The sequence below is a fragment of the Fonsecaea monophora genome, assembly GCF_001642475.1.
Source record: "Fonsecaea monophora strain CBS 269.37 chromosome Unknown Scaff169, whole genome shotgun sequence".
Classification (NCBI taxonomy): Eukaryota; Fungi; Ascomycota; class Eurotiomycetes; order Chaetothyriales; family Herpotrichiellaceae; genus Fonsecaea; species Fonsecaea monophora.
Window position 1 is genome coordinate 22,550 of NW_019174100.1, and position 24,412 is coordinate 46,961.

The 24,412-nt window shown below is 52.2% G+C and overlaps 10 protein-coding genes across 10 annotated transcripts; 5 read left to right on the forward strand and 5 right to left on the reverse strand.

Annotated features, from left to right (window-relative positions):
* Nucleotides 1-18: 18 nt before the first annotated feature.
* AYO21_11599 (26S protease regulatory subunit 8) lies at nt 19-1,240 on the reverse strand (the record flags this gene model as incomplete). The annotated part of the gene is made up of 2 exons (XM_022661486.1): nt 19-953; nt 1,006-1,240. 2 exons carry the CDS (start codon nt 1,238-1,240, stop codon nt 19-21), a joined length of 1,170 nt encoding a protein of 389 aa, XP_022506204.1.
* A 1,023-nt stretch (nt 1,241-2,263) lies between these two features.
* On the forward strand, nt 2,264-5,762 carry AYO21_11600 (calcium/proton exchanger; the record flags this gene model as incomplete). Its single annotated transcript, XM_022661487.1, has 2 exons — nt 2,264-2,423; nt 2,476-5,762. The coding sequence occupies 2 exons, from the start codon at nt 2,264-2,266 to the stop codon at nt 5,760-5,762; spliced, it is 3,447 nt and encodes a 1,148-aa protein (XP_022506205.1).
* Nucleotides 5,763-7,618: 1,856 nt separating this feature from the next.
* On the reverse strand, nt 7,619-9,028 carry AYO21_11601 (hypothetical protein; the record flags this gene model as incomplete). The annotated part of the gene is made up of 1 exon (XM_022661488.1): nt 7,619-9,028. The coding sequence occupies one exon, from the start codon at nt 9,026-9,028 to the stop codon at nt 7,619-7,621; it is 1,410 nt and encodes a 469-aa protein (XP_022506206.1).
* A 651-nt stretch (nt 9,029-9,679) lies between these two features.
* On the reverse strand, nt 9,680-12,021 carry AYO21_11602 (hypothetical protein; the record flags this gene model as incomplete). The annotated part of the gene is made up of 3 exons (XM_022661489.1): nt 9,680-11,386; nt 11,441-11,898; nt 11,952-12,021. 3 exons carry the CDS (start codon nt 12,019-12,021, stop codon nt 9,680-9,682), a joined length of 2,235 nt encoding a protein of 744 aa, XP_022506207.1.
* A 527-nt stretch (nt 12,022-12,548) lies between these two features.
* On the forward strand, nt 12,549-13,883 carry AYO21_11603 (hypothetical protein; the record flags this gene model as incomplete). The annotated part of the gene is made up of 1 exon (XM_022661490.1): nt 12,549-13,883. The coding sequence occupies one exon, from the start codon at nt 12,549-12,551 to the stop codon at nt 13,881-13,883; it is 1,335 nt and encodes a 444-aa protein (XP_022506208.1).
* Nucleotides 13,884-14,669: 786 nt separating this feature from the next.
* Nucleotides 14,670-16,831, forward strand: AYO21_11604 (hypothetical protein; the record flags this gene model as incomplete). Its single annotated transcript, XM_022661491.1, has 4 exons — nt 14,670-15,178; nt 15,255-15,301; nt 15,363-15,842; nt 15,903-16,831. 4 exons carry the CDS (start codon nt 14,670-14,672, stop codon nt 16,829-16,831), a joined length of 1,965 nt encoding a protein of 654 aa, XP_022506209.1.
* A 940-nt stretch (nt 16,832-17,771) lies between these two features.
* On the forward strand, nt 17,772-18,644 carry AYO21_11605 (hypothetical protein; the record flags this gene model as incomplete). Its single annotated transcript, XM_022661492.1, has 1 exon — nt 17,772-18,644. One exon carries the CDS (start codon nt 17,772-17,774, stop codon nt 18,642-18,644), a length of 873 nt encoding a protein of 290 aa, XP_022506210.1.
* A 244-nt stretch (nt 18,645-18,888) lies between these two features.
* AYO21_11606 (thymidylate synthase) lies at nt 18,889-20,043 on the forward strand (the record flags this gene model as incomplete). Its single annotated transcript, XM_022661493.1, has 1 exon — nt 18,889-20,043. One exon carries the CDS (start codon nt 18,889-18,891, stop codon nt 20,041-20,043), a length of 1,155 nt encoding a protein of 384 aa, XP_022506211.1.
* A 309-nt stretch (nt 20,044-20,352) lies between these two features.
* AYO21_11607 (hypothetical protein) lies at nt 20,353-21,276 on the reverse strand (the record flags this gene model as incomplete). Its single annotated transcript, XM_022661494.1, has 1 exon — nt 20,353-21,276. The coding sequence occupies one exon, from the start codon at nt 21,274-21,276 to the stop codon at nt 20,353-20,355; it is 924 nt and encodes a 307-aa protein (XP_022506212.1).
* A 420-nt stretch (nt 21,277-21,696) lies between these two features.
* On the reverse strand, nt 21,697-22,935 carry AYO21_11608 (hypothetical protein; the record flags this gene model as incomplete). Its single annotated transcript, XM_022661495.1, has 2 exons — nt 21,697-22,343; nt 22,398-22,935. 2 exons carry the CDS (start codon nt 22,933-22,935, stop codon nt 21,697-21,699), a joined length of 1,185 nt encoding a protein of 394 aa, XP_022506213.1.
* Between the last annotated feature and the right edge of the window lie 1,477 nt (nt 22,936-24,412).

Here is a 24,412-nt window from a genome sequence, read left to right on the forward strand (position 1 = left end):
ATGAACACAGCATGAAACTCACTTCCATAACTTGCCCAGTGACACCTCCTTGTCATCGTGCTTGTTGAGGACTTTGGCCGTGGCCAGGTCAAAATCTTCTTGCGTGACGTGGACTCTCCTTTCTCGTAACGCAAACATACCCGCTTCGGTACACACACCCTTGAGTTCGGCGCCGGAGCAGCCGTTCATCTTTTCAGCAATCTTCTTCAGGTCAATTCCTCTGGTCAAGTTCATGCTCCGGGAGTGGATTCGCAGGATATCGGCTCTGGCCTCGACAGTTGGCGGCGGGAACTCGATCTTGCGATCAATACGACCTGGTCGAAGCAGGGCAGGGTCTAATATATCAAGTCGATTCGTTGCCATGATGACTTTAATGTTGTTGGTCGGTTCAAAGCCATCAAGCTGGTTCAGCAGTTCCAACATGGTGCGTTGTACCTCGGAGTCTCCGCCGCTGCTGCCCTCCACACGGCTGGAGCCAATGCTGTCGATTTCGTCCATGAAAATAATGCTGGGTGCATGTTCTCTGGCCATGACGAAAAGTTCTCGCACCATTCTGCTCCCTTCACCAATGTATTTCTGTACCAGTTCCGATCCTGACACTCTGATGAATTTGCAGTCGGCATGATGAGCCACAGCTCGAGCCAAAAGTGTCTTGCCTGTTCCTGGCGGTCCATAGAGAAGGACACCCTTGGGCTGAGCGATCCCGAGCGACTCGAAAAGTTCCGGGTGATTCAAGCCCAGTTCGATGACTTCCTTGATCTCTTTGATTTGCTGATCAAGCCCACCGATCATATCATATGTGCTGTCCGGAACCTTCTCAACCATCATCAAGGAAACTAGAGGATCGACGGATGAGGGGAGCATCTTTTCGAGTTTGTAAGAGTCGGAGAGAAGGGAGACTCGCTTTCCCACGGTCAATTTGGAGATGTCGACGCTGTCAGCGATATCGACAACTTTGCCAGTGGTTAGCCTGTGTTGGAATCCTGATTTCCTTTTGGGACTTACCGTATTTGCCTTCTGGGTGTACCTTGACCAGCACCTTTTTGGTCCCCATAACCTTGACGACCTCGCCCACGTAGGAGCCGGGCTGCTGGAGTAGACCCAATTCTTCCCGCAGAAGCCGTACTCTTGAGTTGTAATCATTTCGTTGTGCTTCTAATCGGCGTAACACCGCTTGGCCTTGGAGGATCTCAAGCTTGAGAGCTTCGATTTTGTTGTGGTAAAAGTTGTCAAGGGCCATGATGGGAGACCGTGGCTGAGGATGCGGAGCAACCGGGAGAGGCTTTCTTGTTGCAACAACACCGACTTTGACAGCGATGGGAAACTTTTAGAGTGTATCGACGGTGACGATGATGGGTGGTAAAGAGACCAGATGGAATGATGGGACGCGACTGCGCTTGGGAGCCTGAGGCGGCGGCTACTGGTGAGCTGGCGTCTAACGCGTCTAAAGGGGCAGTAAGAACCCTTGTTGCCACAATGGGGAATCGGCGGCCACTGCGGCCAATCCCCGCCGAGTTTCGTTTAGGCTCCCCTAGCACCTCTGAATTAGGCACTGTCTTCAGCGGGCTCGGGCATGGATCGCTCTACTGCTTGGGCCAGCTGACTCCCCAAGTAGGCGTGGTAGGCCCATCATCGGCCCACCAACGGCACGTCGATTTGCTTATTACGAAGTCAAGACATTGCCTATGAGCTCAGTGTGCAGCTTCAACCAACTGCACAGTAGCCATTTCCTTCCATTGACTCAAGTTGCGTCTTCTCCGGGTTTCTCGCAGCTGCTTCCAGCTCCCCATCTCTCTATTGCTGCAGCCTCCACTACCGGTGACCGCACGTGCACCAATCGACGTGTCGGCCTGGCGTACTGCCATCCTCGCGCAACTTGTACACCACAATAACCCCCCCCCATATCGTTAAAAAGCATCACTAATATATTGGCCAGTCACCGTTCATAGATCGACTGTCTTTCCTCTGCTATCAAGTATCTAATCCGCTCCAGTACCCGTCGCTCACTCCCTCTTCAATCCCAGCACTGCGACATCCCTGTATTCCTCCACCCGAGATAGAGATCGTCGTCAACACATCAGATGATTTGGGATCCCATGTCCTGTTGATGCATCCACGTGCCTCGAGCAGGCTTCGACCCGCCCACCTGTCCATTAGTACGAGTGCTGTGCCGGATTCACAGCGCAATCCTTCACACTACAGCGTTTTCCAAAGGAGGGGACCTACTCAAACAACTCAATGAAGCAAAAGTGTGCTGGTCAAAATGTCATCCAGTGACAATCCCCAGAAGAACCCCGAAGACAGAGTATGGCAAGATGTTCGATCTGCACCTAGAACTCCTTCACTTGCCGGTTCTGCTGCTGCGGAATCGAGACCTCGGGAAGAGCCCACAGCAGTTGATACTACAATCCGACGAGATTACGGTGAATGCTGCAGTCTTTGAGTATAGTGTGATTGCTTTCTAATACTGGACAGGAACCCTGAACAGCAGTATCTACGCCTCAAGTAGCCAAAGACCACGCAGCGGGCACCGAAATGACGATACCCAAGAGGCTTCTGGCGCCAATCCAGTATCACCTCAAACTTCGAGGCGCAAACCTCCTCCGACTAGAAGAGTATCGACCCGGAGACAACTACCCCACCGAGGCGAACAATTTTCAGTGGATGACGATCCGAACGAAGTCGAAGTTGACAGAGAACTTCAGACAACACCGAGCACGCAGTCCTTTCCGACTTTGACTCGATCACAATCTACCGTGCGTCGTCGAACAGCGGCTGCACCCCCGGGGTTACCCCGGGTTGATTCTGCAGAAGAAGAGGCCGAGGACATAATTCAACAGGAGACTGCTGCAGTGCCACCAGCTGAAGAAGCTGAGCCTGTTGTAGAAGATGATGAAGACCTTGAAGACTCTGAGGAGGCAGACCTCAGTGACGCGGAGAGTTTCACTCTAAAAGACCGACAGCTGGCCATCAACGAAACGCATCCGTTTGGCATCAGGATTTGGAAACCTGCATTATACAAGAAATCCAGATCAGTCGAAAAGGGAGCAGAGGAGGATATTCATTCTTCACCCAGTCAGATTGTGAGCACCTGGCTATGGTTCTTCAACTGCCTGTGGACTGTTCTCTTCGGTTGGTGGCTGAGCGTCGCAGCACTTTTTGGAGCCTTCGTCTGCTACTTATTTGCTTTTGACCCTAGTGCGGCTGCATATGGCGGAGTTTTCCTGGGTCTAGCTAGCTACCTCTTCTGGCCTTTTGGAAAATTTGTGAGACTCGAGCAAGACGAGAACTATGCCGAGGAAGACGAAGGCGAAGGCCGCAGCATCAGCGAGTACGAACGATGGCAGAGTGGAGATCTTGAGTATGGCCGACTGATGTTTGGACCTACTCTTACCCACACTGGATCGATTGTTGGCAGACATCGAAACAGTATCGACTCCGCAAGCGAGACTGACAGCCTTCTGGACCGGAGTGGAAGGGCAGAGCGGCAGGAGACCAACGTGAGCGCCAAAACCAAGCGACGACTTTTTGGCCGTGGGCAGTGGACCTTGGGCAGGGTTATCTTCTTCATTTTCTTCTACTTCAATGTCGCCCCATTGATGCTCCTGGTGTCCATGGTCTGTTGGTTGATGGTCTTTTGGATTCCGATGGGCCGAGTTACCTTGATCTTGTTCTATCATCTGAGAAAACGACCACTAGCGCTGACATTTCACCGAGATGTCTCGCATGCTAGAAGCTCCACTAAGCCCTCATCCGTCCTCCTGTGTACTTATCGGGCGGTTGGGATCAAGTACTGGAAGTACACCGTTGATGGCACCAACATCTTCCTCATCAACTTTCTGGCCGTTGTTGTTTTTGTCATTCTTGACTACTTCATCCTCAAGACTGCAGCCGGGCTGGAAATATGGCTAACAAGCCCTGCGCTTATGTTCACCCTGGCGCTTATCTCTATCATTCCTCTGGCCTACTTCATTGGTCAGGCAGTGGCATCTATTTCAGCTCAATCGTCGATGGGGATGGGAGCTGCAGTCAACGCCTTCTTCTCCACCATTGTCGAGGTATACCTGTACTGTGTCGCCCTTAACGAGGGCAAGGCCTCCCTGGTGGAGGGCAGTATCATCGGCAGCATTCTCGCTGGTATCCTACTCCTTCCTGGTCTGTCAATGTGTTTCGGAGCTATCAAGAGAAAGACTCAACGTTTCAATGTCAAGTCTGCTGGGGCGACGTCCACTATGTTGCTATTCGCCGTCATTGCAGCATTCGGCCCAACCCTGTTCTATAAGATATACGGCAGCCATGAGCTCATCTGTAAAGCCTGTGTTGGAGAAGGCGTGGATACTCCTGCCGATTGTCGTCAATGTTATTTCCGCCAAGTGCCAGCCGTTTCAGATGACTTCTTTCTGAAAGCTGTGCGACCATATTGCTGGATTGCGGCTGTATTTCTCTTTTCGTCCTACATCATTGGACTCTTGTTTACCTTGCGGACTCACGCTGCTATCATATGGAGCACCGATCTGGACGAGAAGAAAGCTCAGCCGCCCACCGCCGATGTCAGTCCGTTGGACACCCGGCATCAAAGCGTGGTCAACTCGCAGAACCTGCCCAAACCTGACGGGGCGTATCTTCCCCGATCGGCTATCAGGGAGTCTCAACTGTACAAAAAGATCCTGGGCCAGTCACTACGATCGGCAGGGCTCCCAGATGGCGAACTTAATGTTGAACACGAGCAATACCATGAGCACTACAACACTCACGAAACCGCCTCACATATCTCAGCCATGGACCATCACAACAAGACTGATTTACCTCATGTGGTGCCGCCCAAATCGAGTCACAGTTCTGAGGACATCCGAAGCCCACACCTACATCCTGTGCTGCCCGGACTATCTGAAGAAGACAATAACAATTTGGTTCGACAAGTCGCGGAGCTGGCGGCCACCGCGGCGACGATTGCCACACGAGACGCGGTCAATCATCCTCGAACGGCATCCTATCAGGCAACTCATGCATACAAGCAAGACAGCACAAGAAGTCAAAGACCATCGGTAATGCGGAGAGACACTGTGACGGACGAGGGGTATGCCAACGCCGCGGCTGACCAAGTTCCTGTGCCCGCTGTAGAAGGTGGTGGCCATGATGCTCCGAACTGGTCCAGGACAAAATCATCCGTCATCCTACTCACAGCAACGGTTGCATATGCCATTGTGGCCGAGATTCTCGTCGATACTGTGGATGTTGTACTTGATTCTGTTGATATCGACGAAAAGTTCCTCGGCATCACTTTGTTTGCATTGGTGCCCAACACGACGGAATTTTTGAATGGTATATCTTTTGCTATGAACGGGAATATTGCGCTCAGCATGGAAATTGGTTCAGCTTATGCACTGCAGGTGTGCATGCTTCAACTTCCGGCCCTGGTTCTGTTTTCGGCGTTGCGTTGGCCTTTCATTGATCCGCAATACCTCATCAACCACACCTTCAATCTGATCTTCCCGCAGTGGGACATGGTGACCATCATTCTTTGTGTCGTCCTGCTCAGTTACATGTCTGGCGAAGGGAAGAGCAACTATTTCAAGGGAAGCATCCTGGTTCTGACCTACCTGGTAGTAGTTCTGGGATTCTATTTCAGTGGCTTCACCACTCTGACCATCATGGGAGTGGACCCCAACGATACCCTCGCCATCATGTCAAGCATGGCGTTGCAGCAGAATTCACCAGGGACGATCAGAACCCCGAACGTGGCCAGGGGGCGGGAGTTGTAACTGGTACTCTTTCAAGGTCTCCCATTCCAGCTCTTTGACGGATTAGGTGTTTTTGACTTGTTGCGTTCCGAGACGGATTCGAGCGATGGGGCGTTTGCAATTCAGAGCTGAGCGGGTTATGCATATCCATGTTGGTAGTTAGAAATTGGACAAAGTGGCACAAGGGCCGTACCGAGATCCTAATGCATGAATAGGGGGGAATAGGAATATTTAATCTTTCGTTTGGCCCATTGATGGAGAGATCGATCCGATTACATGGATATATTTGCTTAGACACCTGACATGAGCCAGGAACAGGCAGTCCATCTGCATGCCCACACGTTCACACGCCTCCTGATCGACGGGTGCGAGTGCCAGTACCAAAGTCGAACCTTTTCAACAAAACCTCGCCCGCGCAAACTGGATCCTGATCCTTGAAGATTGTGAAAACGCTGAGAGAGATAGAGGAGCTGTAGTTCATCACTCTGGATTGAGTCTGATGGGTTGGGCGTTTGTTCATTCTGACATTCATTCTCTTCCATTGATCAGGGCACAGTGAACAAGTCCATCAACCCTTTTCTCTCTCTCTCTTTTTCTTGGCCTAAACTGCCGACTGAGTGATTGACTGGTTTTCGTGGCTCGGGTCGGATGTAAACTAGGTCCGGAGGTGGTTCTGGATGCGGAGTTTGTCGAGCACAAAGCCCTCGTTGAGTGTGAGTCGAGACGAGCGAGCCGCTGATTCGCGAGGAATGTACAGTGGCGGGGTGTGGAGCGAAGTGAAGTAAGTAACTAGGACATGGGATGGTCTTGAGAGAAGTTGTTAATGCTATTGTATTGAGCTGGGTTGAGTTGAGTAGTGATTGATTGATTCGAATTTGTTGGGTGAACGGGATATTAGGGAGACTTTTGGCTCTGCGCTCTGCTCCGCGTGGTAATAGCGGGTGTCTGATGAGAGATTGCGGTTGGCTGGTAACGATCATTCTGGAGAGATGGAGGGCCGAGGACGAGAGGAGAGGATCCGATCATCTGCTGCTGCTGCTGCTGCTGTGTCTCGCTGTAAAAGCCCATAATAAAATCATAATAATAAAAACAAGGGCAAGAAATCCAAAACGCTGGGTTGAGAAGGGGGGATCCCTTTTTCTGTGGCCTTTAGCCCGGCAAGACCAAGAACCTTGATGTTTTGATTCGCGGTTGCAAGAAAGAAACCAGTATCGTCGTCGTCGTCATTGTTGTCGTCGACGATCAATCAATACAGGTCTCGTGTCCTTCGACCTCCTCTGTGCATGCACCAATCACACTAAAAGGAACGACGGGTTGGTCAGTTTTTTCTCCGCCATCTTTTTGACGAGCGGTTCAGAAACAGAAGAGGATGAATATACACGTACGATGTTCTCGTTGCAGCCCGTCCGGTGAATATAACAGTAGCTGGATTTGCAGCGCTTGCACATCCTGGCCCACCGCCGGATACAGTTCTGGCACTGGCGTCCACAGTCCCAGCAGTCTCGCGTCACCGCTGCTTCGCCGGGTTGGAGTTGTACGGGATGGGCGTGATGTCGATGGCGCTGTAAGGGGAAGAGGAACGATGAAACGCGTTAGCAAACGACAGGTACGTCAGAAAACGATTGGAGGAGAGGACGGAGAGGACGGGGTCGATGTGGATAGATGGGTAAAGGTGTAATTTGCGGGCTGTAGGCGGCGGCGGCAGTGGCGGCGGAAGAAGAAGCGTCCGGTCGGCGGTATGTATATACACATATCTGTATACTCGCCTCGATGGTGGCTTGGGGAAGAAACAATGGCTCAATCTCGGTTTCGGAAAACCCTCCAGTCGATCTTGTTTCCAAATGGTGGTCTTCTTGTCCTTGATGCGTTCCTTGGTTTTATCCCCCAGCCTCGCCGCCTCTGGCCACAACCGCCCGTCTGCTAGCAGGGCAGTTTTCAACACAACGACCGGCAAATACCTTGAGAAGATGACCAGTAGACGATGTTCCGTTCGTAGTAGTCTGACCCGTCCCTCTATCAGCTTCCGAAGCCGCGGTAATGTCTGCTGCGGGTGCCAGTCTTTCTGGGCTAGCGAATCTTTTCGCCCTGTCAGGATTGTAGCATTCAGCGCACCACCACTGATGACAGCTGTCGCAATGTCGATTGGCCAGGCACCATTTGCAGGAAACGATGAGTCGCTGGGGCAGAATCTCTCCGTCTTCGGTGAGGCGCAATGGAGGTCGCACAGCGTCAATCAGCTTTCCAGTGTGCGGCGGAGGCCAGAGGAGTGGGAACTCGCGAAGATCACTCTTGCCCCAAACAGGTGCACCGCGAGGGGCACGACCACAGCTTGCACATCCTGCCGGCCCGAGAGCCACAGTGGCCAGCGGAGGGATGCCGGGTTTGTTTTCCGTGAGGTGTTCTCTTGATGCTGGATGAAGAACAGGTGCCATGTCGGCGTGCATATGGGTGCATAACACAGCATCGAAGCTGATGATGCCTCGGCACGTTTGCAAGGTCTCCTCCCAGGACGTTCGTGTCACACGACCTTGAGTTATGACGTGACCCGATGGCGCATACCAGGGTTCCACGTCGCGCGACCTGGCTGTTCCGTTGAGGTTAGTCCGCTCTGGCCGCAGAAGACTGTTCCAGTCCAATGCGCCCATGGTGTCGAAATTGTAGTGGAAATCAGGACTGAAGTCGACATCATTTGTCTGGACATGCGATGGTGGAGGCGTGAAGACATATAGTCCCTGTAATCGAGGAGTTCCTTCAGGTCTGCTTGGTCGGCAAAGATGGCAGAGAAGCTGCTGTAGTTTGAATTGATTGACGTTCAGACACCGCCGTATACTGAGGAGGCGAACGTTGTATTCGTTTCTAGTGGCGATGTCGTTGATCAGGTCGACGGTGACCGAGGCCAGATCATCGAGGACCAATGTCTGGACGTTCTGAAGAACCTTCATCTTACCCAGTCTCGCCAGGACACCGCGGAGTGGACCGGCATAAAATTCGTCTTCGGTCAGATTCTCGTCCATTCGTTCTGCTCGCCAGGAATGGCCACCGGAGTCGATTCTCGTCAGGAGATTGGGGGGAACATATGCCCCTCTACACTTTGAGAGGTCAACATATCGGAAGACGGTCGCTGTGCGAAGCAATAGCTCTCGCAAAGAGCGGCATGTTCTTGCCAAGGCGATGAGAGATGAGAGAGGCAGATATGGCAAGGTGTTGTCTAGGATGATGGAGTTGGACAGGACATCGAGTAGAGATAGTGGCAAGCAGGCTGATAGCGCCTGGGGTTCGATCGACATTGTAGAGAGTGCAATCGACGACTGGGGGTGTTCCTGGCAATGACATCCAGAGTCCAAATCGGAGGAAGGATCGGTTCGAAACTCAATCAGGTGCGGAGGTGACGGGCGGATTTTAGAGGAAGAAGGAGCGGTCAGAAGTTCCAGAAGCAATGATACGGTGGCGACAGTCGGCAAGACATGATACGATAAGGTTGGTTGTTAATAGGAGGATATTTGATGAGATGTAAATGCATGTCGGTGAGATGGTGGTGAGTCAAATATCCACTAAGCCTAATTCAGACAGCCAGCAGACATCGTTGGGGACACTAACCGCATTTGGACAGAGCGTGGGATGATGGCGAGGCTGAACTCACTCCACCACATTCAAGTACGAGGTACCGACACCGCCAACAAGAGAGGGAAGGGGGGGGGGGGGGTGGGTGTCGGAGAACAAGCATCATCTACAGTATCTAAACCTCTCCTTGTGTGTCATAATTCGTGTCTCGTATGTATGGCCCCTGTTCCGGCAGAATTTTCGATCCCCCATCACTGTTCCAAGTCCACCCAAATACAACCTTGCCACCATCTTGTTAACCTGTCAATACACTAGAACGCGAAGACAGACAGTGCCGTCAACTTGGTTGCTGAAACCCCTTGTTACGTTCCATATAATCACTGTGCCTTCTTTCCCGCGCTCGTCCCAAGGTCCATCAAGTCAATCATGGCCAGACCAACCCTCTCACACTCGGCCCAGTTCCGCTGCCGCGACCAAAACCTCTCGCTCGCGCTATCCGTCGTGTTAGCAGTAGATACGCTCTGCCTCCTCGCGTCTTCTTCAAGACTCTCCCTGGTGATGCTAGCAAATGCGTGTTCTCCCGATTCCGTCATCAGGGGACTGTTAGGCGGTGAGGCAAGGGGTTTGACGGCATGACCTAATCCGGCTTCTTCGAGGTACTTTCGCCGCACCATGAAGCGTTCGCTGCGTTCCTTGCGCATAGCCGCGGAATCGAGCTTACTGATCGCTGTCCTGACAAGTAGGCGGACCACAAGGAAGGTATGCTCAGAGACAAAAACGCTAAGCAGGAGTGCCCAGAGTTTGATTGCGTGTGGTCTGCCGTCCGGTCCATGTCCGTCGCCGTCCGAGAACATGTACACCAAGGCAGCAGAGGTGATGCTGCCGAGCCATGCGAGGAATTCAAGGCTGTCAAGCCAGGGTCCAATGGAATCTGCTCGGGCAGGATTAGGTCGTCGGCACTCGACTGTCAATTTGAAGGTGTCTCCCCTCAACTCAATCCAATTATTGATAAAATAGGAGACGGGTGTAAGTGGCCATATCACACTGAAGAGCGAGAGGTAGCCAAACTGCATGCACATCTCCCGCAGATCCGAGGTCACGTCATACTCAGGCAAAGCAGCCTCTTCCCGAACTCGAGTGAGGAATTCTTTCTCCTCGGGCGGATCATGGTCAGCGACAGAGGGCGTGGTTCCACCGTGCTTTTCTGCACGCTGGGATTTGATTTCATTGAATTTCTTGGTTCCTCTCTGTGTGACAACTGGCATGATTGTCTCCATAGCGAAATTGACGACCTGGGCCGTCACTGCGAAATAGATCATCTGGTTGCGTAGACGGTTCGGGTTGATGCTGAAGGCTGCTGGAGATGGAGTCTGAAGCTGCTTTTCGTCCTCGGCAAATGGTAGAACCGTCAAGCCGAAGATATCCAGATAAGGCACCAAGATAGAGGCAAAGGGGACATAGACGAAAGAAGTCAAGAAGATAGCCGTGTATGAGGTGATAAAGTTGATGACGAAAACCTTGGAAATCATGGCCTTGTCGTGGGCCTCTTGCGTTTCGTAGTTTTCATAGAAAGTGAGCTTTTCGGCAAATCCAGTCAGGAAATTGCTGATGGTGGGGACCGCAAGGGTGAGGAGAATGGTCGGGAGGAAGACAAGGATGGACTTTAGAGGACCGTCGTAAACCTCGGAGATGAATATTTCGATGGCGTAGCAGGTGCAAATGACAGCGCCGAGAGCAATCACGCACAGGGCTGCCAATGGGATCTGGAGGAGTTGTCTCTGTAGTCGCTTCACTGCCGGGAAGTAGGCAACCTTTTCTCCTGTGACAGGGTCTGTGGTGATTTTTTCCGGTACAAATTCTCTGCGTTTGTCCTCGATGGAAGAAACCCTCTTGACATTCCATCGAATAGCCAACTCTTGTTCCTGGCGTTTCCAGTATTCCACAAATATGACACACCACAGACCGTTGACAATTGCATAGATGGGTGAGTAGCTGCCGAGAAGGACCCAGCAGGAGAAACCAAAGGCCGCAGGGAAGATCATGAAGGAGAAGTAGGATTGTAGGAATGCATAGTAGTAGCCGATCTATTCTCATCAGTAAATTCGCAGATCTACGGCAGGAGTCTGGAAAGGACGGACCTTCTCGCCCAAAGTGTTCCGGATCTCGTCCAAGTCATCTGGTGTCAGAAATGTCTTGCGCGTGAACTCGGTCAACCATGCCTTGTTTTTGACATGGTCGTGCAAGGGGAACACGGCTTCAACATTCTTCCATTCGCCATGCTTGGGTGTGATCCCTGCTCCTCCATCTTCACGTGGACAGCATATCATGTGGTGAATGTGTCGATGACGCTCAGCGGCGGTGAGGGGCTCTGAGATCAGAGTTTGTGCTGGGTCATTGCTTGGTTGGAGTTGTCGAACCCCATGTAGCCAGTCTTTTATCCTCGACCGGTAAACCACGTCCGCGAATATCTTTTCGTCGGCGGCCTTGACGAAGACCAGCAAGGAGGTTTCATCGCCGCGTCGTACTTCGGTGGTCAATCCGGTCTCGGTGAGAGCTCGAATGAGCTTCTTGAACTGACTAACGCCAGCTACCTTGTCTGCCCAGTGTCAGTATCAGCACCTGTGGAGTGGAGAGTGGTGGAGGTTGTACCGTCGCTGGGCACTCGATAGCTGATGACATAGTCCACATCGAAATTGGTCTGGAGCACCTTGGAAGCCATGCTGGAGGCGAATCTGTAGGTAGAGAAATTTGGATCTGGCAGAACAGGGAAAGGGCTTGCCTAAGCAGAGAGCCTCGATAAAGAGATCCCGTGTCCCAAAGCTATCTTCTGCGAGGAGTGAGCCAGAGAAACTTGGAAATCAGGGTTGTACAGCCAGCCTCGACGGGAGGTTTGATCATTGCTACAAGACGCGACGTCATCAAGTTAGGAGATCTCGCCTCATACTCCACTATGCCTAAAACAGCTGGACAATTGTTACCTCAGCATCCTCGCCAATTGACCAATCGCAAGGCTGAAGCTTGCTCTAACCTCAGAGAGCACAAGCACCTAACAAGGGTCAAAGTTGAGCCTCGGCATCAATGAACATTTAGCCGTCAATGGTGTTTACTGACAGTTGATGTTACGCTTATCCACGGTTTGAGGAGGACAGTAATCAAAGGATTGTGTTTTTAAATTCGTCCCATTTCCCGTATCTTTCTTGTGCAGGGACGAGCCGAGTGTCGGTGGTGCGGAGCTCTTGAGCAATCATGGCCAACAAGACTGAAGCCGCGAGATTGAATCAGTCCTACACAGAGCCTGATCCAAATAATTATTCTGCCTACCAGCGAGAAATCTATAGCTCTTTACGGGCTCCTATCTTCTCGACCAAGCCGTCTGAATGGGAGTCTCTCGCTCGATCGAAAGTCCCAGCTGAAAATTTCGGCTATGTCTACGGGTCGGCGAGCAGCGGCACCACTCATGCTGCCAACATTTCCGCATTCGACCGGTACCGGATCCGGCCTCACATGCTTGTCAATGCCACTCGTCGCGACGTCAGTGTCGAGCTATTCGGGACCAAGTATAACAGCCCACTTCTTGTAGCCCCGGTTGGGGTGCAGAATATCATGCATGAAGATGCTGAGGAAGCCACCGCAAAAGCTTGTCAGAAGGTCGGCATACCTATGATTCTCTCCTCAGCTGCCACGAGAACCATCGAACAAGTGGCGGCTGCTAATGGCAACGGGGACCGTTGGTATCAACTTTACTGGCCCAGGCCTCAATGGGAAGAAGTCACTGTCAGCCTGCTGAACCGAGCGAAAGCCAACGGGTATAAAGTCCTCGTCGTCACCTTGGACACCTTCAATCTAGCCTGGAGGCCAACCGACCTTGACACCGCATACCTGCCTTTTATCTGGGGTGACGGCTGTCAGATCGGACACTCTGACCCTGTCTTTAATCGCAGATATGAGCAGATTCAGAAGAACGATACAAGGGGCTATGGAGAGAAATTGGCCGAGCTCTGGGCAATGATGAAGAGACCGGGTTCAGCCTACGGAGCGGTACGGGTGCTGACAAACGTGTCTCTACTACAAAAGTCGAGAGCTTGGCTGGATGTCTTGAACTCTGGGACCTACAGAGAGTGGAAGCATCTGGAGATCTTGAAGAAGCTGTGGGATGGACCAATTGTCCTCAAAGGGATCCAGACTGTCGACGACGCCCACAGAGCTATTGATTACGGGATGGATGGTATCATCGTAAGCAACCACGGTGGTCGACAGTGTGATGGTGCCATTGCGTCTCTCGATGCTCTGGCCGAGATCGCCGCCGACGAAAGGGTCAAACGATCAAATATGACTCTGATATTTGACAGCGGTGTCCGCACCGGGAGCGATGTGTTGAAAGCACTAGCGCTGGGCGCAAAGGCCGTGTGCATTGGCAGACCTTTCATGTATGGTCTCGCCATCGCGGGACAAGAAGGGGTAGAGCATGTCCTCAAGTGTTTGCTTGCTGACACTGACAACATGCTGGGCAATATGGGCAAGACGAGTGTGAAGGACCTCAGCCGGCATGATTTGCAGATCAGGCCAGAATCAAAGCTGTAGAAGGGTTGACAGAAAAGCCTGCGATTTCCGAGAAAAGAAAAAAAAAAACAACTGCCCAACCGTGATATTTATCTTTCTGGCACGCGGATGCCTTGCCGTTCTAAGACGCGGGAGTAACAGAATGGAGGGCTCGAGATGAAAACCGTCCATCCACTCGTCCCTCGTAAAGCCATTGTTTCCGAGTAGTGTTTGCTTAGACGAAGCATCTCCTCCCAGTACAAGGGCCACACAGGCAGTAACTCGCACTTGTTTTACGTCAAGGCACTGCCAATCCAATGGTTATCTTTTCCACATCAGCCTAAACTGCGCCCGACCACCTTCGAGTATGCAGCTCTTCAGTCCGACAGCCTAATCCTGCGATGAATGAGAGCCATGCAATTACAATGCCAGCCACCACCACTAGCAGAAGAAACTGGCCACCAAATACGCCACCGTCCGTCTAGACCGCAGGCAATGGACTGCACAGTAGCGATAGCAACGGTTCTCAGCCCTCAGCCTCAGTCCACACACAATCGCTCGGTTTTCTTCCAACTGGTGGGGGCTGTTATGTACGTGCCGAGTGCGTGGCTACTTCCCATTGGTAAACATGTGCCCTATAAGCGACCAGGAGAGCGGAACTTCTCCAGGTCGGTATTGTTGGGCACTTTGTCAATACATATATGCAATGACCTCCCTCAGCCTGAGCGCGAAGTATGTCTTTCCACTCTCTCGATTACTGGAGTCCGGGCGGGCATACGGGTATCCTAATATAAAGAACTGCGGCCGTTACACAGTTTCCACCATAAAATGAGCAATCCTAGATACACGCCGAACGAAGACAAACAAAGTCTCGTCCAAGATGAGGAACCGGCACTGGCAACAGGCAAGGCAGATGTTTTCGTCGACTCGACCGCCCTAGTCAAGGACGGACAGATTATACGCATTTTCTCGGTCCTGCAATCAGGCTCCCCAAAATTGACCAAGGCATGGCTGTGGGTTCTTGTGACGGCGGCATTTTGTGGCTGGACTGTTTCTTTCGCCTATGCAGTCTTCATCAGTCCCAGTCCCGTCTGGCGTTTCTACGACTTTTCGCCCAGAATCACCGTTGCTGTGGTCAATTTTGCCTCTCATCTGGCTGTGTATTTGGCTGGATGTATGATCCAAGCGACCTTCGACGCTGTTTGTTGGACGGTGATATCTGGTGGGCGAGGAGCTCCTCTCAGGACATTTCTGGTCACGAAACAAGATGCGGGATTGGAAAGCGTGGCTTCGATGCTCTGGACATATGGAGGACACCAGCTGTGGGGCATTCTCAAGTACAGCACCTCGTGGCAGACATGCAGATATTAACCCCCGTATGATGATTTTGAGTAGTCTGACAAATTCAAACAGGCTCGCTCTCATGGTCGGCGGCTGGGTTATCGGCCTGCCACTTCTCAGTAAGTCATCGACTCTACTTCCCTTACCTGACATTGATGGCTGAGTCCCAATTCTCTCCAGGTGGCATATCGTATAGAGACGTCTTCTACCCCAGCCAAACGGTCCCTGTGGTTGGCGGGATTGCTCCTCTCCGCGTGTCGGTCGAAGCGCTGGAAAAGGCCAGCTATGGCGGCCAACAGCCCACCTTCCAAGAAGCAAGCATAAACACAATGCTTATCAGCTCGACGAACAGCATCCTCACCGATCCCAAATTTGTCGTCAGCGTTGCTCCGATATCTCCAGATTGCCGTGGGGCTGATTGCAAGTCTTTGTTCCTGCCTGGAGGTCTGGAACTTGTCCTCAGGGCTGACGGGACGTCTCTATTTGACGGGAACGAGCCCGATGACCCGGTCATCATTGTCCACGACGCCCCGGGATACCAAATAGAGTTCTCACCCCAGAACTATACCTTCAAGACGGATGTGGACTGTCAGATCTATGGTCTGCCCATTTCAGCCCTTTATGCGTGTGTGGCGGGCCGCAACGACACGATATTCAGTGGTCAGTAAAGCAGACATGGAGCAAATTTTGAGCAACACTGATACTTTGATGATGTTGCAGGCTTTGCAATCTGCCCTTTTGACTTGATGAGCAACGGCGCCTGTCAATCTGACGTATCATGGACAGAGCACCTCCAAGCATCTGTCGCCATGAACATCTACCAGCGCACATCGACCGTCGCATACGATCGGGCCAACTTTTCGATTCTGGGTATCGAATCATTAGGACCCGCGAAGGTGGCGAGTGACGAAGAATCGGTGGCCGACTTGCAAAAGCTTTTCCTGATCATGTATCCGCAATTGACCACCATCCTTCAGGACATTAAAACGGCCCTGCTAGAGTTCAACTCAGGTCAAGCATGGTCGGATCTCGCCTACCTCGCCTCAGTGTACTGCGTCCAGGCTGAGATCACTGCGGCCGAGCTTTTCCTCAACAATAGCTACCCAAGCTGGGTTAATGGCCAACGGGATATTTTGGAAGGCGTCCTGACAATTCCCATCCAGTTCGGGACACTGCTGTTGCAAGAGATCGACAAGTCAATCCTTCTTAACGACTTGACCACGACGGCATCTTTCGCCCACGTATCCTTCCGCGTGAGATCAGAACCCTGGACCATCGTCATGTTCACGTCCGTCGTGTCCGGCCTCGTGATCAGTTCGATCTTGTGCTTGCTGTACGCTCACTGGGCGGCACGCCTGAAGCCTGCGCATGAGATCTCCCCGACCATTCGCACAGCATTCGAAAATGGAAACCCCTTTGAGGCGCCGCCCGCAAATACCTGGCAGTTTCTCAGTAATCTTTTCTGCTGTTCTCATAAGAAGTACTCGTCTGCGCTACAAAGCACCGGGCGTGAACAAGACACATATGTCGTTGCACGGAAGGTCACCGACGAGCTTCTGATAGCCGTCGATCGGGAGCAAGATAAGCAAGAATCCGACAGTAGTGTGACAGGCAATGAGAAAAGGGTCTCCAGGCTGTCGCATCGTTGACTTGGGCGCGGGATTGGGGCCCTTCAGGGGCTTGGTCGTCTCTGGGCTCTTATAAACAAGGAGCAAGATCGGGGCAAGCATCTCCTTTGGAATTCATAATCTGACGAGAACCAAGTTTTCATTAGGTTCGCTCCTCCTATAGCACGTATCCTCCAATTTTGGGATGTGTTGACGCCTGCACGAGCATTGATCCCAGGGAAAGACTCTGCTGAAAGTTAGAACTTGGTAGAAAATGCCACATCGCGAACTGCTGCGCCGTCTAGTCATTGAAGAGCCTCTGCTTCGCATTAGAGCAAGCAGGCAGCGAGGCAGAAAACAAGTGAACTGACAGGAGATTCATTTGTGCAGTAAGATTTGAGAAGGAAGCGTCATCCGTAGGGTTTGGTTGAGGCTGGTCGAGGCTGATACCTTCCATGCGAGGAGTTTGAGCCTCGTCTTTGTCGGCTTGCGCATTTTGAGGGTCTTTGTCAATGCCTTACAGGCAGCGGCTGAATGAACAATTTTCAGGATCTTTGTTCAGGCGAGTGCTATGCCGCCATTGTTCTTGTCGGGATTGACACAGCACCTCACTCGTCTTTGGCACTAAGAGGTTCCCAGAAGACGACTGTGCTTGTCAAGGATGGGTCCATGGCGCTTAACATCCGCATCTGAGCTTGTCTCAGGATGTATGTGCCGCAGGAGGCCGTGGTAGAGAAACAAAATCTCTGTGTAGGCGAGGAGTCCGCGACGTGCAAGGGTGCGGTCTCTTTGTTCAATGCCTTAGAGCACTTCACAAACAAATATTGAAAAACCGCGAAAGCCTTGTCGTTCACAAACTCAAGACAAATAACATTGTCAAGCTGACTTACCTCGACGACAAAGTCCTTTGTGCAAGCCCTCACTGTAAATAGCCGCGGTGTCCATCAGCAATCACACCAGTCTACCACCAAGCTTGTTCAGAATGATGGGAGCCAGAGAGCTACCAGTCATCGTCATCACCCCGCCTCCGGAGGATGGGCCGACGTCAACCGTCAGCATCCTGACGACACGGCACTGGGGGCTCTGGGCCAAGGGAGCCCTGCGTAAGTTGGACCAAACAAACGCAAAAGGGCGGAATTACCTGACCGAGGCCGCCGACGACACCGAGCTGGTCGACTTGTTGCCAGTACCAGAGCCAACTGCAGGTCAGTTATCTACCAACCCAACTAATACACATCTCACTGAAGGACGACATAGACAAGTTGAAGCCCACAATCGACATGTTGCAGCGACTCCTGCTAACAGACAAAACGCCAACAAAAGCCACCAAGACACAAACAAGCCAGGACATGGAACTGAAGAAGCTGCGGACAAGCAATTCGTCAACGTCGGCGTCAGCGCGGCAGTCACAGAATCAGACAGACTGATATTCTGCAAGGGGCATTTGGCGGTCCTGGAATCAATAAAGTTTCGCGGCGAGATGATGCGGGCATTTGAGCAAGAGTGCAAAGTGCCCTGGTTCAATGCAGTCGAGTTTGAAGACGACCCTATCCCACTTCTTCCACCGACAAAGCATATTCGAATGAAAGCATTGGAGCTATTGAAGGATTTCGCCGAGAATCCAATTCAACATACCGAAGACCTCCTTGAATCAGGAAGACAACACGATGCAAGCCTGTGCGAGATCTGGGATGATTTGTTGGAAACACATGGAGAAGAAATTGGTGGTAGGCCCCTGTTTGAGGCTGTTGTGCTGGATGACTGGAAAGAAGAGAGCTGTCAGACATGGGAGAGGATATACGAAGAGGAAGACCAAGAGGAGTGGGATGATGGAAGTTGGACTCTGCTCTATTGATTAGCTAGGATGGGGAGGTATTCTGGAGGTAGAGCCTCAGAGTTGTGTGGATAGGAATATGGATCAAGTGAACTGTTGACTTTTGTGGTTTTCTGGTAAAGTGAAAGTGACTTGGTCCCTGCGTCCAAATGCACGATTGCGTCATTGATCGGACGCGTCGAGTCGCGTCCGATCGTGTTTCATTCTCATTGTTCATCCTCTCGAGTCCTCAGCAGCGTTGATACACAGTCAATTGCAGGTCAGAATGGCACCCTCTGCAGTGGAATCGGACAAACAGTCTCCTCCTGGTGACTCTCTGGGCTTTCTGCGTGAAAATTCCAATGTCCTGAAGACCCAAACCAATGGCACCGCAACAATTCCATCTCCCGAACCAGCGGACCAATCTGTCCCAGCAAGGACAACAACCCATGAAGAACATCAATACCTCAATCTAATCCGAGAGATCCTATGCCGTGGCGAACACCGACCGGACCGAACAGGAACGGGAACTCTCTCGCTCTTTGCTCCTCCTCAACTCCGTTTCAGCCTCTCACAACCCGACCCAACTTCACCGACCGCGGATAGAATCCCCATCCTCCCTCTCCTTACCACTAAACGTGTCTTTCTACGTGCCGTTACGACCGAGTTGTTGTGGTTTGTATCAGGCTGCACAACATCGAAACCTCTCTCTGACGCAGGCATCCACATTTGGGACGGCAATGGCTCGCGGGAATTCCTCGACAAGTTGGGATTTGTTGACCGCGAGGAGGGAGACCTCGGCCCTGTCTACGGATTTCAATGGCGGCACTTTGGTGCAGCATACGAGGACTGCCATGCTGACTACTCGGGCAAAGGAGTGGACCAGATCAAAGAGGTGGTGCGAAAATTGAAGACCAACCCATACGACAGGCGGATTATTCTGAGCGCGTGGAATGTAGCCGATTTGTCTAAGATGGCATTGCCGCCTTGCCACATGTTTGCGCAATTCTACGTCAGTTACCCTGACGCACCGCGAGGGGAAGCAGCTCTCAAGTCGCTCAGCAATCCTTCAGACGAGACCAACAGCGAGAAGCAGAAGGCAAAGGGACATCTATCTTGTGTCCTATACCAGCGCTCCTGTGACATGGGACTCGGGGTCCCCTTCAACATTGCCTCATACGCTCTACTGACGCACATGCTAGCTCACGCGTGCGATCTTGTGCCGGGAGAGCTGATCCATACCATGGGCGATGCGCATGTGTATCTTGATCATATCGACGCTTTGAGAGAACAGTTACTACGTGAGCCACGTGAGTTCCCGACAATCAACATCAAACGGGACGATAGGGGAAGCGGTAACATGGACGGCTGGAAAGTCGAAGAGTTGGAAGTTGTAGGTTACAAACCACATGGAGGGATAAAGATGAAGATGAGTGTATGATTACGACGAAACGGGAACGGGAGTTGGGGATATATTCAACATATGTTGTAAAGAAACTTCGAGGAGGCCCAGTATTATTATGTATTGTGATCAAAGTTGGCTAGATGTCCTGCTGTGCATTGTCTAGACACCAGACTCTTGTTAATTCTTTCCCTGGATCTTCGATCGAACTAGATTTTCGCTCATTATGCCATGACCTGCGTAGGGCTGAATCGCTCGTCATGCCCATCCATATCCCAGTGAACGCCGTCGCTATGCACATTATAAGATGGATTTCAAAGTGGTGGAAACATGTCTCGCTGTATCGATTCACTTCGCATTTTCCTTGGGACCAACACCTCTCAGCAAAACCACGGTGTTCCCCGTCGCCAGACAGGCCCCGATCTTTTCGCTGAACTCCAACAGCCGCCCGCCTTCGACATGGTACACCCGTAACCGCTGCTCCTCGGTCTCGACGCGGTTGTTCACGTTGGCGACCTGCAGCCTCTTGGCCGCATCGTCCAGCATCCTGCCGATCGACCAGTCGGGCGAGAAGAAGAGGTCGGCCTTGGGCAGCTTCGCCGTTGTCGAGGCGGCCTCGGCCTCGACGTGGAGGTAGACCCGCTTCTCGGGCGGGAGCTTGTCGTCGCCCTTGGCGTTCTTTTTCAGGGCGTTGAGCGCGGCCACCTGCGCAGCCTTGCTCGTCGGGCCGGGCTTGGGCGTCAACGCCTCCTGCCGCTCCTTGCCCCAGGTCTTGAGGCGTCCGAACCCGATCCGCAGCTTCTCCTTGTTCGACTGCATTGCAATCTCGATCGGCCGTGCTCCCAGTGGGGTGAGGTTCTTGCAGTCGTGGTCCTCGCGGAACCGGTGTTTGAGGCAGTACGTCCGGTTGCACTGCGGACAGTGCACGCCCAGGTTTTGGGACGTGTTGACAAACGTCTTGCACGTCGTCTCGGCGCATTGTGTGGCGTTGACGTGGTTCGGTTTACCCTGCCCTCCTCCAGCTGTGGTGGTGCCGCCCGTTTTCCCGATGCTGTTCAGCCGTCTGTTTCTTGCCCATTCGCCCGCCCGCGGACACTTGTGGGCGGTCTCGCTGCGGTGGTCGAGACAGTAGGTGTGATGGCATGAGTCGCACCGGAAGGGGAGGAAGTCGAGTTGGTGGCAGTAGGCGAATTCGCAGTGGGCGCCGATGGCTTCGACGTCTTTGTCCATGGCGGTATAGGATGACTCTGGGGGGTTTGTTGAGGCAGACATTGTGAGAGACGGCGACGAAAACCGTATATAGAGACGATACTATGACTAATCTGTAATGGAGGGTTTCACGGTGTTCGCTTGCCACTGCGGCAGGCGGAGGGGGGACTCGTCACGGGCGCAGAGTGTGAGGCTGATAATATGGGAGATGGATGAGGCTGGAAGATTCGGGACGCTGCAGAATTCCCCGCGCCGAGGCTGAGTTCAGCCTTGCCTCCACGTTTGTCAGCCTCGTGGCGAATATGCTTTTGTTCATTCTTGCAGCAACCTCTGATCCTCGTGCTCACCTTGTAGTATGATCATTCCATTCATTATCCAAGATGATTATCTCTCGTTCCAAAGAATATCACCGCGTGTCAATGTATATATCATGCCCTCTAAGTGTGTGCCTGCTTGAGCCGACTCTAAGTCTCAATTTAGGGATCATTCCCAGAGCAAAACCGCTTTTACAGTGTCACCACTAAGTACATCGCGGGCAGCCTTCTCGATATCCTTGGCGCTATATGTCTTGATGAGTTGGTCATAGGGAAACAGCCCTTCGTAGTGTGCGGCCAACAGTCTAGGTAGAAACTCTGGAGGATAGCAGTCTCCCTGATTGCAGCCAATGTACGTACAGCCCGCATTCACCATTTCGAAAACGTTCAACGACGGTTCTGCCGAAAGCTTGGGAGGAGAATTTTCGTCAGCTTGTGCAATGAATGGAGAGGAAGTCCAGGGACACACATCTTCGACACCCACTGTCACCACCTTCCCCTTTCTTGCAGCACTGTGCACCAATTCCTGGATCACCTGGGGCTTTCCTGTGGTGTCTATTGCACCGTCCACACCTCGCCCGTTTGTGATATCCCAGAGGACTTTCATGAGCTCTGGTCGTACTTGGGAATTGACGCCGTGGGTTGCGCCAAATGAGCGAGCCAGTTCTAACCTCGCAGGGACGATGTCCACGGCGATGATCTTCCTGGGCGGCGTCTCGAGCATCTTCAATGCCATGATTGCGGACAAGCCCACGGCTCCGACACCTACAACGGCAACTGTCATGTCCGAAGTTGGATCGAGCACGTTCAACATTGCTAGTCACGTTAGTCGGGTCAGCGTTGGGAAAAGAGATGTCGAAGAAGGCTAACCTCCAGCGCCCGTCATGACTCCACACCCTAGAGCCGCGGCCATCTCAAAGGACAAGCCTCTGTCAACTTTCACGAGTCCGCTCTGAGAGACCAGGATGTGTCTTGCGAAGCTGCTCTGTCCGTAGAAATGACTCGTGATGGGTCTCCCAGTACTCAGGCTTGAAAAGACTTTTGATCCGTCCAGTCGTCCAATTCCAAGGTTGTACTGAAACCACAGATCGCAGTACGATGTTTGCTTTCGCAGACAGTACTTGCACTCCCCACAAGAGCTGAAGACGACCGTGACATGATCCCCTTTCACGAATCTCGTAACATTTGATCCTGTGCGCTCAACGACACCTGCACCCTCGTGGCCCAGGACGGCTGGAAACAGCTCCGGCATAGTCTTCTCCTTTGAGAAATTGAGGTCTGTGCGACATACGCCGGTGGCCTTGATGCGGACGAGAACCTCATCTGGCCGGAGGTTATCGTGGAGCTCGAGCTGTTGGTACTGGAAGGGTGCCCCGGGTTTAGACACCACGATGGCGTCGGTGATCATGTCAAAGATGGATATTTGGAAAGATCACAAAAGTCGGTTGCCCCTCGTTGCCTCGCATCTGTGCAGCTGGTCAAGCCGTTTGCATGCAACCTCTGACCGCCCAGGTTGTTTGAGGAATGCTTCTTGCCTGTTTCGAAGTGAGTTTGTCTGAAGTGGCACAGCCGAATTCACGCGTCGGAGAGCACAAGTTTGTAGTTGTATCCAAGGAGACATGTGGACCAGCAATTCAGAGGTTTTGTTTGCTGGTGGCGTGCGGGGATCGAGTCGAACCACATGCGCCACAAGCCATGCAATCATACATGCACGACGCAGTTTTCAACTCGACTCAGCATCCAAAAATGGCTGAAGCTGTGAACTCTGTATTAGGACTCTGTGATGGCTTTGGGTGATATTGGCTGACGCTTCAAGTTGAGTGCGGAACGGCAGGCTGCAGCCTAAATTCGCATATTCCTGTCGAGATATTAACGACTATCCTTCATATACAAGCACTACTATCAGTGTCACCCTAATTTATTGCCTTGTAAAAGAGCCAGAGAAGCTGACTGAGCGCTACCATCAATGTGATGGCCCAGCTATTCTCCTTCACGATCCCGACTTTACACACACGAACAATCGCTCTTCCACCATTGATTGAACCCCCAATTCTGACCTTCTTGCGAAACTTGCCCCAGCTTACAGACCTCCCAGAATAACTCTTCTTCGCCTCACGATCCTCACCCATGGATCAGTTACTAAGGCCACCTTTGCAGGAGTCTTCTGTCGATCGTGGGTGCGCCCTGGTATGTCCGACATGAACTGCACCTCTCTTGCGCGTCCATCTCCACGACACCTACATTTCTCAGTGCCGACCGCAGTGCTGTTGTTAAACCATACATGTCCAAAAACCAAGGAATCGTCTCATGCTCCCGAACGCGCTGTACCTATTCGATCAACCCAAGCAAGCAAAAGGAGAGATCTAGCGATGTGCTATGCGGGTGGCTAAGCTGGCGAGGACCTTGGGTGAAAGAGCAGGACCTGCTTATCTTTTGACGGTTGGTCAGATCAGAGGTTGGCAAGGAAAAATGAACGGGCCCGATGCCGAATACTGTCGGAATTTTGGGAACATCGGAATGCTAGGAAGAGGAAGTGCACCAGGTCAATGTTACTCTCCCTCCTAAAACTCGGCCTATCGACTTCAATGTCTCCCCGAAGCCTTGCAGCTGAGACTGAGTGAGCCTTGCCTAGGCAACAGGCATTTCGACGCCGGAATCTTGACATGAGTACTTTCCATTTCCGTCTATGTACCGGAGCATGTCCTGAGCCTCGCCGCTTCAACCTGAGCTGTTTGGCACGTGACTGATTATAGCGTCATTTGTGACTCAACGGAGGAACATGGTGAATTCTGCTAGGTCCTGGGGACCGTCTGACTATATACCTTCGAGTAATTTACAGGGCCCTACCGGCGCTAGTCCGAAGGCCTTCGGCCGAGGACTAGCGT